The 14,899-nt window shown below is 39.5% G+C and overlaps 2 protein-coding genes across 8 annotated transcripts in view; one reads left to right on the plus strand and one right to left on the minus strand.

Moving 5' to 3' along the window:
- Nucleotides 1-734: 734 nt before the first annotated feature.
- Nucleotides 735-8,905, minus strand: Cript (CXXC repeat containing interactor of PDZ3 domain). Its single transcript, XM_048416216.3, has 5 exons — nucleotides 8,754-8,905; nucleotides 6,225-6,290; nucleotides 5,681-5,735; nucleotides 2,234-2,337; nucleotides 735-1,624 (listed from the first exon to the last, which is right to left on the minus strand). The coding sequence occupies exons 1-5, from the start codon at nucleotides 8,767-8,769 to the stop codon at nucleotides 1,560-1,562; spliced, it is 306 nt and encodes a 101-aa protein (XP_048272173.1). The 5' UTR covers nucleotides 8,770-8,905; the 3' UTR covers nucleotides 735-1,559.
- An 84-nt stretch (nucleotides 8,906-8,989) lies between these two features.
- Nucleotides 8,990-14,899, plus strand: part of Pigf (phosphatidylinositol glycan anchor biosynthesis class F) — a 41,174-nt gene continuing 35,264 nt past the window's right edge. For 5 of the 7 annotated variants that reach the window (XM_085690950.2, XM_048416299.3, XM_085690951.2 and 2 more), the window contains exons 1-4: nucleotides 8,990-9,113; nucleotides 10,584-10,832; nucleotides 12,811-12,902; nucleotides 14,220-14,336. In XM_085690950.2, coding sequence (XP_085547076.1) covers nucleotides 10,605-10,832; nucleotides 12,811-12,902; nucleotides 14,220-14,336 — 437 coding nt within the window. In that variant the 5' untranslated portion in view covers nucleotides 8,990-9,113; nucleotides 10,584-10,604. Of the gene's footprint in view, nucleotides 9,114-9,227; nucleotides 9,496-10,283; nucleotides 10,306-10,583; nucleotides 10,833-12,810; nucleotides 12,903-14,219; nucleotides 14,337-14,899 lie in introns of those variants that run through there. The other 2 variants (XM_048416296.3, XM_048416297.3) reach the window with 2 other exon arrangements.

Raw genomic sequence — 14,899 nt, forward strand, 5'->3', positions numbered from 1 at the left:
TATGTGTGTCTCTGTGCCTGTGTTTGTGCATGTACACGCATGTGAGACATACCAGGCCTGCACACAGAAACCAAAAGTTTGAGACATTTGGCAGAATAACCACAGGGCTTGGGGCAGGAGGACAAAAGTAAAGAGATCTGAGAGCAACACATCCCTGCTGGAGAGTAATTGCTCTAAGGGTACAGCATGCCAACAGATGTGCCGCCTGGGTCCTATGATTTCTGATAAGATTTTGGTTTAAAAATCCCAGTGCTCAGAGAGGCCAGCCTGCTCTACAGGACAGCTAAGGCTATGTAGAGTGACACCTTCTGAAAAAAACAAGCCCCAAACCCTAAAACTCCCAAACTGATTACAATACAGGATATTTTTTGTCCTGATAGATATTGTTTGTATTTTACATTATTCAGTAATCTTTCTGATTACAGAATAACAAATAACAAAGCATCCTAGAAAAACACTAAAAAAATCTTGTAGATAAAATGAACTTTTTCTTCACAGTACTTTTAGAACAATAAGCAATGCCTACTTTTTCATTATTTATAGTGGTTTCCACATTACACAGTGACATGTATTTAAGATTCTACAACTCAAAACAGAATATCCTTTTGGTCTCCTGGTAGGCTGAAGGTTTTAAAGATAGAAGGCCTAAATCTAAGAAAGCAACAGAAGAAAAACCTTCATTTGGAACCTCAGATCCTGGCAGTCTAGGGTAACATCATTAATACACACACAGAGCCAAGCTGTTTGTTTTATTGGTTTCTTGGGTGGGGGTGGTAAAGAGATTAAGAAAGGGTTTGTTTCCTGCTTCAAAGAACACTCCCAAGCAGAAACTTTCATTGTCATATGAACGACATTGCCCCACACCCCAGTTTTCATGACAACTTGAATTTAAGGTGATGTTGACAGAGTGAATCTCCCTGAAGCACAGGGCACTTGGCTGGAGAAATGGGCTCTCCATGGGCCCCTGTTCACAGCTGAAAGGAACTGGCACTTTAGCTTCAACAATAAATTTAAAATTAAAATAAAAATGCAACTTGTTTGACTTGTGGCAGGACCGGTTACTAAGGAACCATTCAGTAATAATGGCCTTGAATATTTATAGCTAATGAAAATGCATTTAACCAAGGACTGCTGATTCTAAGAACTGTGACATCCGTGAGTAAGGGCGGAAAGCTAAGTCTGAATGTCAAATTCAGAGCAAAACATCAGTAATTTCACATTTGCAACATCTATAAATAAAATACATGGACCAGATAAGAGTTATATGAATAAGATTAAATTGAAAGTGCATACAGAACTCAGGAATATGTTTTCTCATTAATTTTGTCACTTATTCTGGTTCAGTAAAATGCTCACAAGGAAAATAACCACTTAAGGCAGAAGCTGGTTATATCATTGCTGTTCAGAGTTTCATGGGAACAAATGAATCAATTTCCTGCTTTAGATTGAATCATTCATCTTGAACCAGGTTACTCTGTAAGATGGAACATTCGTGTTACACCTTGAAAAGTCAAAGTAGAAAGTACACCCATAGAAAGCCAGAGAGTTCACCAGATCATCTAGACAGAAGTCTGCTTGTAGTTTTTGGTATCCAAGACCTTTTTGCCACACATTGCACAGATGCCTGAAAAAAAGAAAACATGTGAGCAACCAAGTAGTACCAACTTCTGGTTTATTTATGTTATCTAAAGCGTAAGACCACTTAGAGGGCGTGGAGAGGAGGCTCCATGGCTAAGAGCACTGACTCTGCAATCAGGTAAACTAGAATTTGGAGTTCAGCATTCACATATCCTCACAAATGCCCATAATTCCAGATCCAAGTGGGGTGGAGACAGGAGGATCCCTGGGGTTTGCTGGCTTCCAGCCCAGCTGAGAAGACAGAAGCCCCAGGTCCAGAGAGAGACCCCGCCATGAGAAGGAGGAGGTAGAGAGTGCAGATGAAGACACGTGATGTTCTCTTTTGGTTTCTGTGTGCAGGCCTGGTATGTCTCACACGCGTGTACGTGCACAAACACAGGCACAGAGACACACACGTACAAATAAGTAGAACCTTTAAGAATTTCAAAGCATCATAAAAGAAAAAAAGAAACATCCTTTAACTACAAATAGATTTTAAACTCAATTTTGTCTTAGAAAAGAGAGTATTTGACTAAATACTTCTTTCTGTTATTCAAGTTAACTGCAAATCAAGTATATTTGATGTAAATAGAAAAATTAAGTTAAAGAAACTTACCTTTTTTGTAGGCACAGCCTTGGCAGTAATGAGAACCTGGTTGGTGTACAGAACTTTTACAAATTCTGCAAGTGGAGAACTTATTCTTTCCATACGGATCAAATCTAGAAAGTTTAAAAAAGGAAGATATTCATTTGTACTACACTAGATATTCTTTGCCCTGAGAGTAACAACACAGTTAATTAATGTATGCACCACATTTTCTCCCATCAAGTTCCGTGACTGGCGGACAGACCTCCGCTGGTTCATTACTGTGTAATATGTCTGCATTCCTCTGCCCTTCCAGTGTAAGCTCATGAAAAGCCAGTTATATTTATTTTCAGACCTGTTCCTATCGCTTCTGTATGTTATTGTGTCTGTGTGACAAATATGAAAACTGATGAAATGTGAATATAAGGAATGGTTGATTCTACAAAAAAAAAATCTAAGAAACCGCTTTAGGACAACTAAATATAAACTGTTAACTACCATTGAATTGGGTATGGGTAAGCCAACCATTAAAAACATTAAAAATATTTTGTGTGTATGTCTATGTGTGTATGATGTCACATTTGTGTAGGTAGCTGTAGAGGTCAGGGGGTTTGGGTCCCTCAGATTGACTTACAGGTGGTTTTGAGCTGCCTAATGTAGGTGCTGAGAACCAAACTCAGGTCATCAGTTCCAGTCCCTTGTCTTTTTTTGTAAACCCAGGCTGGATGACCCTGACCTCCTGATCCTTTTGTCAGCAGCACCCGAGCACTGGCATCCTATGCATGTGCCATCACACATGCTCCAACTATGTTCCACTGAGGCACAGAATATATATTCTGGTGATGGTTTATATGAGGAAAATGATATAAAACTCTCATACAGCTTTACCTCAGTACCCAGTGATAGATGAATAATACATCCACAGTTTATGTTTAAGATAAAATGTGGTATGTACCTCTCCTAATGACTACTTACTTTAAACAAGCATTTTTAATTGACTGGCCTAATCCCTTTGAATAAAGGGTTTTATATAAACAAGGGGTTCTATAGGACCCTAGAGCAAATAACTTTAGAAGAAATAGCTCTCCCCACACTGGCAATGATGTTCTAATTTAAAACTCTTTGCCTAGCTCTAAAATAACTATTTCTATTTTTTCTGAGTAGCATCATAGTCCTGGTGTCCTGTCTGGGGTACAATCTAGGGGCTTCTTTTTGAAATTTTTTGCCTTTATGCCTTTATTTTTATTTTATGTGAAAGGGGCATCTTGCCTGCATATGTCTGGACACCCTGAATGCTATGCCAGAACAGCACTGGATCCCCTAGTTGTAGGCAGCTGTGAACCACCAAACAGGTGCTGGGGATTGAACCCAGGTCCTCTGGAAGAGCAGTCAGTGCTCTTAACCCCTCGCTCCAGCCCCATTATTTTCTATATTAACAGACACCCTTTGCTTGTTTGTTTTTATTTTTTAAGACAGAATCTGATTATATTACCCATACTGTCAGGGAATTTACTATCTTTCTGTCGGCTTTCCACATGCTGGGATTATCAGCGTGCATCACCACAGCCAGGCAACAGGTCACTATTAAAGGCTAACCTTCCTAAACTCAAGACAATCACTTTACTCCCACAAGAATAAGAATGCTTGGAGTCCTTTTCTCAAACCATACTGTTATATCTTAAGATGACATTTTAACTCTCCGAATTCTTAGGATGAACTGGTAGATTTGTTTTCTTTCTTTCTCTTTAGAGATGCTATTATCTTTTTTAAATTCTGTCTATGTGTGTGTTTGCGTGCGGCTGGTGAATGTGCTGTTGAGGCCAGAAGAGGCAGCGGATGCCCTGGAATTGGAATCAGAGGTGGTTGTGGGTCTTTTGATGACTAAATTGAACTCAGGTCCTCTGGAAAAGCAGTGCTCTGAACCACTGAGTCATTTCTCCAGCCTCCCAGTTTCCTGCTTCTTATAACAGCACTGGGAATTCAATGGAAGGTAGGTAGCACACTTTCTACAATGAGCTAGTGAGGGCAGTCACAAGTAACAGCCACGGTTCAGAAGGAAGAAAAATGTATAAGCCTGCAGGAATTGAAGGGATATAAAGTTGCACAATTCGTATAAATAACTAGTAAAACCTGAATGACAGAAAACACCAAGTCAACCAACAATACACAATACAATGCTGTGCTGAACATTAGGTCCATTATGCTGCTTTTTTTAAAAAAATCAAGTTGCTAATAAGCACCTGCTATGTAGCAGTCACTTTATAAAGTAAAAGCTTTATTATTTCTTTAAATCATTGGGATGATGCCACACAATGGCTACTTATTCATTTAACAATTATCTACTGAGTACTTACTGTTCTAACTATCAAAGATGAACATTAAAAATTCCCCGCCCTCATCAAACAAATATAGGAGTGAACAAGGAGAAAAACAGTCCAGTAAAACAAGTTTTTCAGATAAGCAGTGAGGGTGACAAAGAGAACCAGCTGGATGCTGAGGTGGAGAGGAGATAAATACTGGCTAAGGACCCTGCACCAGAAGCTCACATCTCAGTCAAGTAACAAGTCACAACGAGCCAGGAGGAACCTCCGAGTGCAAACATAACCTGCTTTAGGTGACAGTGGGATTGGCAAATTTAATGAGGCTACATGGCTAATGAGGAGGAGTGTGGCATACTGGGAAGTCAGAAGAAAAAGATGCTATATCATGGAGGACCTTCTAAGCATGGTAAAGAAATTAGATTCTATTCTACAGGAAACCAATGGAAGGCTTTAAGCAAAGGAATTAATGACCTTCTAGACGATCATTCTGGCTAAGAATGTCTTAGTGTGGTAAAAGGAAGCAAAAAAATGGGATAGCAGTACTCATGCAAAAATTTAACTGAATATAATGAAGTACGGTGTCAAAATCTTCTTTTGAAGATGGGAGACATTTTGTTCTCATTCTCAGATGAAAAGGTACAGTTGAGAAAGGGTAAGAAACTCCAGGTCATATGACCACAGAGAGACAGACTCTCAAAGCAGTGCTTTGGCAATGACCCACATTTTCTTTGTACCTGTAACATCTCTATTTTTATAGCATAGACTGAATACAGAAAAACATTGGGTTCCTGCCACCCTTGAAAATATCCTTTGCTGTATATGCTTTTTGTTTGTTAGCTTGTTTTTTGGAGACAGGGTTCAAACTCAGGTCCAACTCCAAAGCTTATGACTTTCCCACACTTCTTTGGTACCTTTGATTTGTAGGCAAATTAACAAGTAGATAAAATAAAAATCATTTTTTCTAGTAAAATAACAGAAAGTAGCACTAACATCTTCACATATTGTATAGGGTAGAGGAACAGCTTATAACAGACAGTATGTGTGTATGCCAGCACTGCCTAACTCGGCCACAAGGGGATCAAGCTAAAGTTCATTCCAGTAGGCTTGCTATTTCAATAGTCAACTTTATGACTGCCCTGGGTATGTTCTCACCTACCTTGCTTTTTTTGAAGTCAAAGCTTTGTTTTCATTCAGCTTCCTTCCACCACTTTCTATATATTAAAAAAAAAGTGCATACATATAAATTTACTTCTGTGCATTTAACATATGTTAAATAATATAAATTTTACACTTCTTGACTATATTAGGAATCCATACGCGTAACTCAGACGATGAAAAAGAAGATATAAAATCACAAGGGGAAATCCAGTACTCTTTAGTGGTTTAACAGATGACATAAATTTCATTTCACTTTGCTAATAGTGAAACACTAAAGCAGTGTCCATAAGTATCTGATCCAGTTCTTACTGCCTTTTTTTATAAATTTATTTTTATTTTATGTGCATTGGTGTTTTGCCTGCATGTATGTCTGTGTGAGGGTGTCTGTGTGACTCCCCTGGAACTGGAGTCCACAACATAGTTGTGAGCTGCCATGTGGGTGCTGGAAATTGAACCTGGGTCCTCTGAAAGAGCAGCCAGTGTTGTTAACTGCTGAGCCATCTCTCCAGCCCCAATTCCTATTTCCTAATAGGAAACAATACCTGTGGTATTCCGTGCACCATCTTTCCATGTATCTGGAGTGATAACTCTGCCGAGTTTCTTTTCACCTGTTATAGCAAGATAGCAAAAGGAAAGTAGAATTCATATCTAATAAATATACCATGTGGGAATAAAATAACAAACCCATTTCTTTTCTAATTTTAAAATAATAAATATACTCTATCATTCCTGAGGTTCATAGTGATATTATGTCGGATTACAGTAGGAGTCTACTAATGCTGGGGTAGAAACCAGGGAATGAAGACGTAAGATAGTAGCTGTGGGCAATGGATAACCATTGATTCCAAAGAAGGTTTATTGTGCAATAAGATGCTCTTGCTGTTTATATTTTAAACAATTCTGACAAACTTCAACATTTCCTAATTACCTACTATGTACAAAACACTACACAAGGTACTGATGAAAATAAAGCCTTGAATCTAGATTTCAGGGGGCTTAAACCAAGTTCACTAGTTTCTTAAGAGCTTGTAGGTAGACCATAGGAAATAAATAACCCAGGTGGATTGGTACACAAACCTAACATGTCTATTTCCATCTTTTTCTTGTTAAGAATCTATAGTTTATCAGATCTTCAAAGTGATCCGAGACTTTAAAACAAGTGAAGAACCCTTCAGTAAAAATATAAGCTGGGAAATAAAGTATAACAATTGTGAGCTAATTGAAACAGTTTACATATCTGGTAATACAAGTATGAAGAAGATGAAGTCAAACTACATAGCTACAGGACACATCCTGAGGAAAGGCATGGGACGTTCAGGGTATTCAACAGCACCAAGTGCGAAGGGATAAATGCTGGTGAAAATGAGGCTGGAAAGATAAGCCAGGGCCTCTTCTGGAGAGGGTCTCAGACACCCAAAATAGTTAAAGGTACTGCCTACTGCTTAAGTAGGGAAAAGGTGAGGGTGGAGAAGTGAATTTGATACTCAATGGTATGGACGTGCTAACTGAGGCCAAACATTTCCCAAAGATTTATGGAGCCAGAGAAATAAAGTAAACCAAAAACCAAAAAACCCACCAAAAACAACAACAACAACAAAACAATACAAAACAAAAAACTCCCTGGAACTTAGTAACTGAAAATGACTGGTCAAAGCTTAAACGTTCTTTTAGTAGCACGGAATACCAGTTTGTACTTAGAAAGCTGTCAGAAGTAACTCTAAAACTCTGCAGACAACAACTTTTGGACTAATTTATGACACAAGGAAAGACAGAATTGTGGTTGCCTGACATTATGGCTTTTGAGCATAATTTTATTTTACTTGCAGGGTGAATGTGATGAACAGACAAACTAGGAGGTTAAAAATAATAAAACACCAGATATTTTTTCAGAAGAGCAGAGAAGTAAATAGTGGGAGGAGGAAATAATCTTTTATGGCACACAATAAAGTCCAAAGTATATGCATTTTATGTTAATACCACAACGGACTTCGGATTCTCAAAATTTTTATATTCCTTGGAGATATTAACTCACAATTTCCTACTATTCTCAATGTCTGGTGGGACAAAGCACTTAACAGCATAAGAAGAATCACAAATGGCCGGGCAGAGATGGCGCACGCTTTTAATCCCAGCACTCAGGAGGCAAACACAAGCGGATCTCTGTGAGTTCGAGGCTAGCCTGGTCTACAGAGCTAGTTCCAGGACAGGATCCAAAGCTACAGAGAAACCCGATTTAAAAAAAAAAAAGTTGGGCTGGAGAGATGGCTCAGTGGTTAAGAGCAATGCCTGCTCTTCCAGAGGTCCTGAGTTCAATTCCCAGCAACCACAAGGTGGCTCACAACCATCTACAGTGAGATCTGGTACCCTCTTCTGGCCTGCAGGCAAACATACAGGTAGAGCACTGTACACATAATAAATAAATAAATATTAAAAAAAAAAGTTTTCAACAAATTTCAAGGGTTTCATTAGAACTAAAAGGGTTAAAAAAATCCTTTATGAAAGCCAGAATATGAAATACACATATTTCTTTGGCGATTTTGAGACTTTCTTCTTCTCCTGACCCAATGCTGTGGGTATTAATGAAAAGAATGGACGGGACGGTACAAAATATGCAATTAAACTTAACCTGTATTAAATATTGCACTTTTAGACTCACATACTATAGGGACATTGTAATAGTACTAGAAGCGATTTGTTGTTTATAATCTTAAAATGTAACTGAAAGCCTGAAATTTATACTTGCTACACCTGGCAAACTCTCGATGCTACTGAAAGATTTTGAAGACCCATTTGAAGCCTCTTGGAATAGTCAAGAAGTTGTAATTGAACGGATCCTGGAAGAAGGACGGGATGGGAGCAACAGAAACAAGCAGAGATGCAGAACTGAGACCATTCTGAACACAAAGCATAGAACTACTCAGTCCCAGGGACAGGCAAGAATGACAGCGGGGCACGGAAGACAAAGGTTACCAGCACAGCCCCGCAGGAGAAAAAACAAAGGTCAAGACCCCAAGAGAATTTCTTCAGGTCCCTCCGGCCTTCTCCTCCTACAGAAGCAGCCCTTAACTTACATTTTTCGCACACCATCCTTCCACGAACGGTCCCCTCAACCGCCAAAGCAGGAGCAGCGGCTAAAAGACAACAACACAGCCGGAGAAGGCTTCCCCTTCCGGCTACGTCAGTCCGTTTCCGCTCTCAGCATCCCGCTCCAGCCTATCCCGCACCCGGAAAGCCGCGGGAGGGTCAAACGAGAGCCGATGGGCGGGGCTTCTTTCGTTGTTCCACCCCTCTTCTCCAACGATTGGCTGTAGACTTGGGAATCCCCACCTCCTGGGTCTGCGCCTGCGCGAGGGCCATGGCAGCCCATCGCACCTGAGGAGGGTGGGAGGCGGTGGCGTCCCCTTCCCTGTGGCGGCGGGCGGGAGAGTTAGGTAAGCCGGCGGCGTGCCCCTCGCGCTCGCCGGGGGCCGGTGCAGGACTCTCGGCCGACTGCCGCAGTAGCCTCCGGAGCGCCCCGCGACCTGCGGACCCGGGAATGTCCGTGCGCGGACCGGACCCTCTCTGTCCCCGCGTCTGTCCACGGGACAGACCCTCTGCCTCTCAGGTCACCCGGGTGGGCAGCACGGGCTCTCTCTCTGCTGACGCCCCTCAGTTGCCCACACTCCCGCCATCCGAGGTTGGGGCAGCATCTCGAGCCACCCTGGGTGGGGTTGAGCTGCGGTGCGTACCCGGGCAAAGGCTGCGTAGGAGGGCTCGGGAGCTGCCGCGCCTTCCGACTCACGTCGGATCCGACTGCAGTTGGTGGCTTTCCAGGTGTGGAGTGCTGGAGAACCCAGGGTCCGCCAGTGTCCGAGGAAGGGCTCCATTCAACGAGCCTTGGCGTTTGTGTGCCGCTCGCTATGTTAGATCAGAATTTGCAGGTGGCCCAGAAGCGCTCTCTACTCAGAGGATGGATTCCTGATCCTCCACCTGCCCGACCCCTCCACTGGTGGGAAGAGTCTCAGAAACTTTCCCCAAGTCTTTTTATTTATTTATTTATTTATTTTTTTGCTTTCTTTTCTTGGGGAAAAGGCTTTCCCCAAGTCTTTCCTCCACGTTCTTTTTCGTACCCCTGAAGGTTATCTTCGTGTTGAAGAGACTGTGCTTGAAACAACTTTAGTGTGTGTAGCCTTGGCCGTGCCTGCTAACTTGTTAGTCCAGTTTGCTTAATCAGTATCATATCTGCCTTTGGAAACGACGGTGTAAATTAATTGAGGGCTGATAGAACAATGCCCGAACGGTGGATGTTTCTGTTTGGGCGGGATTTTCTCCACAATGTAATATGTATTACTTTAAGTTCTTTCTTAATTTTAACCAGTATAACGTATAAACAGCCAGTTATGTCAAATATACGAATTTAGAGACCATAAACGTTTGTTCCTCCTCCTACTCAAGTTCTGCTTTTGACTAGAATTTAGAGTCGATGACAGTGTTATTTGTTTTTTGAAGCACTTCGGGAGCCCTTAGTTTAACATAATGTCCATCTAACTACCGTACTCACCACCATTTGCATGGCCAAGTGTATACTTGGTTGGCATTTAGGAGCTAAAGTGATTGCATTTTCCTGATTTTGGCCAAAAAAAGGTAAAATTAGTTCCTTAATTGTCTCTAATACATGCCCTCTTTGCCGAAACCACTCATGAGTATTTAAATTTTTACCGATTTTTTTAAGGCTCTGAAAGATACTTGTATCGTGTTAAAAAATCTAAAGTAACAGTATATCAGTGTGTGTTCTGTGCTTTGAAACAAATATATTGCCCATAGAAAATTATTAGTACATGGTTTATCTTTAGAATATTGAAGTGTTTGGGACATGGGGAAAAAATCATTGTTACATGTTTTTCTTAATCTTTTTCTACTAGATAGCGACCTAAGAAAACACCATGAAAGATACTGACATCAAGAGACTTCTGTATACCAATCTTCTGTGCATATTTTCAATTGTCCTAAGCATTTTTATTCCATCCGTCTTCGTGGATAACTTCTCCATATTGGAAACTCACTTGACCTGGTTGTGCACTTGTTCTGCTTTTGTGACTGGTGTCAATCTCGTGCTATATTTAGTAGTGAAACCAAATGTATCTTCTAGAAGAAGTTCATTATCACATAAGGTAAGGTTTGCTTATTAATAACCAGTTTCTAGATGGAAGTAATAGTAAGGATGAAGCATTAGGCGCCTATCTTTAATCCCAGCGCTAGGGTGGCAGAGGCAGGGCAGGCGGATCTCTATGAGTTCAAGGCCAGCCTGGGCTACAGAGCTACTAGTTCCAGGAGATTCAAGGTTACGTAGAGAAACCCTGTCCTGAAAGAACCAAACAAAGAATGAAGTATTGTTATATCCTTGAATTATTTACAGCATATAAAGGGAGCCAAATTCATCCCCCAAAGCAGTAGCTTGTTACTTACAATGTTTGATAGATCTTTGTTGTGTATTCATTGTGGATTTGGCTCCTTCAATGCATCACAATATAAATATGAGCCTATATAATCATTGTTTTATATCATCACTGAACATAACTTTAACACACTGCAGTTTATTTTCTTTTATTTTTGTGCATTTTTTATGTGGGTAGGTGGGTTGCATTGTGTGCAAATATATGCGGAGGCTAGAGGACAACTCTCAGTATCATCTTTAGAAACACTGTCTGCCTGCTCCGTGCAGGATCATTCATTGTCTGGAACTAACCAAGTAGGCTAGGCTGGCTGGCCAATGAACCCCAGAGATCCTCCTGTCTCTCCCTAGTGCTGGGATTACAAGTGTGCCCCATACCTAACATTTTACTGTGGGTTCTAGGAATCAACTCAGATCCTTGTTGCTAATTGTCTGAGCTGTCTCCCAGCCCATGGATATTTTAAAAAATATGTATTTTTATTCTTTGATAACTTTGTACGTGCACATAGTGTGTTTTGATCAATTTACTCTATTCCTATCCTAATCCCTACCTAACTTCTTATCCTTTTTGTCGTTGTTATTGTTATAACCTCCAGCGTCCCATATCTGCATGGATGTGGGGCCGTCCATGGGGCGTGGCCAACCTACCGGGGACCACACTCCTAACGACAGTGGACTTTTTTTGCCTTAGTAGCTGTCAGCTGTCAGTAGCTCCCTCAGCTAGTCTATGTATTTGCACTCCTTAAATAAGTGAATTTTCCAGAAATTGCAAATTAAGTCATAGTAACTGGTATTTTATACATGGTCTACCTTGACTAAACAGTTAAAAGTTTTCAGATATTAGAATTAGTTTTTTCCAGAATAGTCACTATTCTATGACCTTTGACAGTGTTAAATTAAAATCCTCACTGAACATCCAATAATATGTAAAACTCCCTGTTAGACTGTTTTCACCACCTTAAACTGACTTGCAGTTTAAAATGTTAGTAATGTGTTTTATAATTATATCTTCTTGAGTTTCAGATCAAGTGTGTTCCAGACATGGACCTATTTGTAGTTGTTCAAGCCTTTAAAAATATTATTTATACAGCAATATGAATATGATTTTGGAAATTAGTATTTTGATTTTTTGATGTAATTTCTCCAGTTTTGCTTTAAAATGAAAGAAAAATATAGTACTCATTATTTTTAGTAGACAATTCATGTGGGGTCACTGTGGGTTTTATATCCTGACACTCAATTCTCACTATTTCTTTATTAATAATATTGTAATCACACCACATAAACAGAAATCAGTTTTGGCTTTTGTAGTGTAGAGTATATTTGTGTGATATTTGTCTTTTAAATTTAAAAAATATTTTAGTGTGTGTGTGTGTGTGTGTGTGTGTATACATGTGTACATGCAACACAGTTTTCATATTGAGGTTAGAGAGTAGTTCTCTACTTTGATAGTGTGGATCCCAAAGATTGAACTCTGGTTATCAGGCTTGGAGGCAAGTGCCTTCACCTGCTGAACCATTTTGCTGGCTCTGTCTTTTAAGTTTTCTGTAGTTTTTTTTTTGAGGACTGTGTATGTGGTAAGACGTGATTCAGCTGTTTCAGACACAGTGGGAACAGCATGTACTTGTGTGTTAAATGGCAGAATTAAAGCTTTTTAAGTGGGTCTTGAGTCTTCAGTGTATTCCTTTCTCTCTTAGGTAACCAGGGTTTTGAAATGCTGCATCTACTTTCTTCTGTCTTGTTTTTTCCTTCATATCATTTTTGTTCTATATGGAGCACCGCTAATAGAGTGAGTTCTGAATATTTACTTTTTGTTTTCATGTATTAATTTACTAAATGATCTGCTAACTCCTAGCAACTATAGTAGAGTTACAGTTTGGTTTGATTAATGGATCAGGGTAGAAAAAAACTATCATTGTCCTATTATTAGTACTGTTATATTAAAAACATCGAGACAACTTAATTCTACATATATTTCTGTTATTAGCTTTCTAATACTCAACTGTACATTGTAAACACCATACACACACACACACACACACACACACTATAGTAATTAGTGTGTGGCTGTGAAAAACCTCCAGGTATCCAGCCTTTTGACATTACAATATGATGTGGTCATCTACAAAGTTGTATTTAAGGACCTTGTGATCATATTACCAAAATCTGGCAATTTTGTAAGTTTATAATTTGGGATGCATTCACAGCTATCCTTGGATGAGGGCCACAGGCTGGACATGCGTTGATGTATGCAGGCAACTCACTATTGTGATATGTATATATTGGTTATAAATAGTATTTCAGTGACTCAAATATGATTCTAGAGTAACTGAATTTATTTTCTTAAGGGACATTGCTTTATCAGATATCAATGTTTATATTAAAATTTAAGTCTTTAAAATTGGCCAGTTTCAAATTAGTGGAAACTAAATTCACAAATATTTTTTATATGAGACATTTCATTTTAGCAGTGATTAAATGATTATGGTGAAATGTGTGGTTAGACATGCACACATAAAGCTACAGTTACAGATACACACATAGTTGTATATACACAATAGACTAACAGATTATTTTATTTCATGCAGGGCAGGAAAGTTTTTTTGTCATGGAAAATGGTGTCTGTGTAATCTATCTTAAGAGAATCAGTAATAGACAATGCGTTCCATAGTTCAAGATTTTATCAAAATGCAAATTGTTAGGCTCTAGACATAAACTCTTGAGGTAAAACTTGCTGATCGTTAGTCTAGTCTCTTAATGTTAAAAAACAAAAAAGCAGTTCAACTTTAGAAATTGTGGAGGTTGTTGAGGAAGAAAGCTAATTATCTAGAACTGAGCTTTTTTGATTGTTTCGTTCGTAAGAGGGCCTCAGTCTGAATCTTCAGATTTTTAACATTTTTGAAATTTGTGATTAAAGCCAGGTAATATCTAGGATGTCTTTGCAGCTAGTAGAACGATTTAGTCTTATTTAGTGGGTCTCAGGTGGTTTTTCAAAGTATAAGAAGATTCTTGAATAATAAATGCTCTTACAACGATGATAGATACTTGTGAATACATGGACCTCTAACATTTTTGAAAGGTTAACAGGTTTTCTTTTTCATCCTAGGTTGGTGTTGGAAACATTTTTATTTGCAGTTATTTTGTCTACTTTTACTACAGTACCTTGTTTGTGTTTGCTAGGACCAAACCTCAAAGCATGGCTGAGAGTTTTCAGTAGAAATGGGTAAGTTGAGCATTTCTCTTTTAGTGACAATAGTAATTCCAAAGAACTACAGGAGTCTCTCCTGTTCGTGTTGGTGTGCTCATCCTGTGAGTGTTTCGAGGCATTTGTCTGCCTCTCCGAGATGTCATAAGGGGCAGTGCTCCTGGAGAACGGAGATTGAAGGTAGACAGTTTGAGAGAACTCCAGACAGAGAACTACAGCTCCTGCCTCCACATTAGCGAGACAGAGTACTACAAGTGTAATTGCTTCTGTGCATTTCATAATGTAGAAATGAAGTTCATAATCTAGAAATGTTTTGTCTAGCCGTCTCTTGTGTGGTCTTTTTATGGTAAAGCTGAGAGTGCAAGCTTCATCACATGTCATTCATGTAGCCACCATGCACACGTTTTCAGCATATCCGAGTTAAAGTTTTCGCTTCCTTAAAGCCACTGAGATGATAGATACTAAAAATGGTTAATTTTTAACTAAGAAACCAGGCAAGTTAGTTTTCACAGTTTGTCCTATTTATAACCCAGTAAAACTTCTTGAGCATTTACTCTGTGTTCCACATTACGCTGGCTCTG

The sequence above is a fragment of the Myodes glareolus genome, chromosome 6 (assembly GCF_982192425.1).
Source record: "Myodes glareolus chromosome 6, mMyoGla1.1, whole genome shotgun sequence".
In the NCBI taxonomy this organism is placed as follows: Eukaryota; Metazoa; Chordata; class Mammalia; order Rodentia; family Cricetidae; genus Myodes; species Myodes glareolus.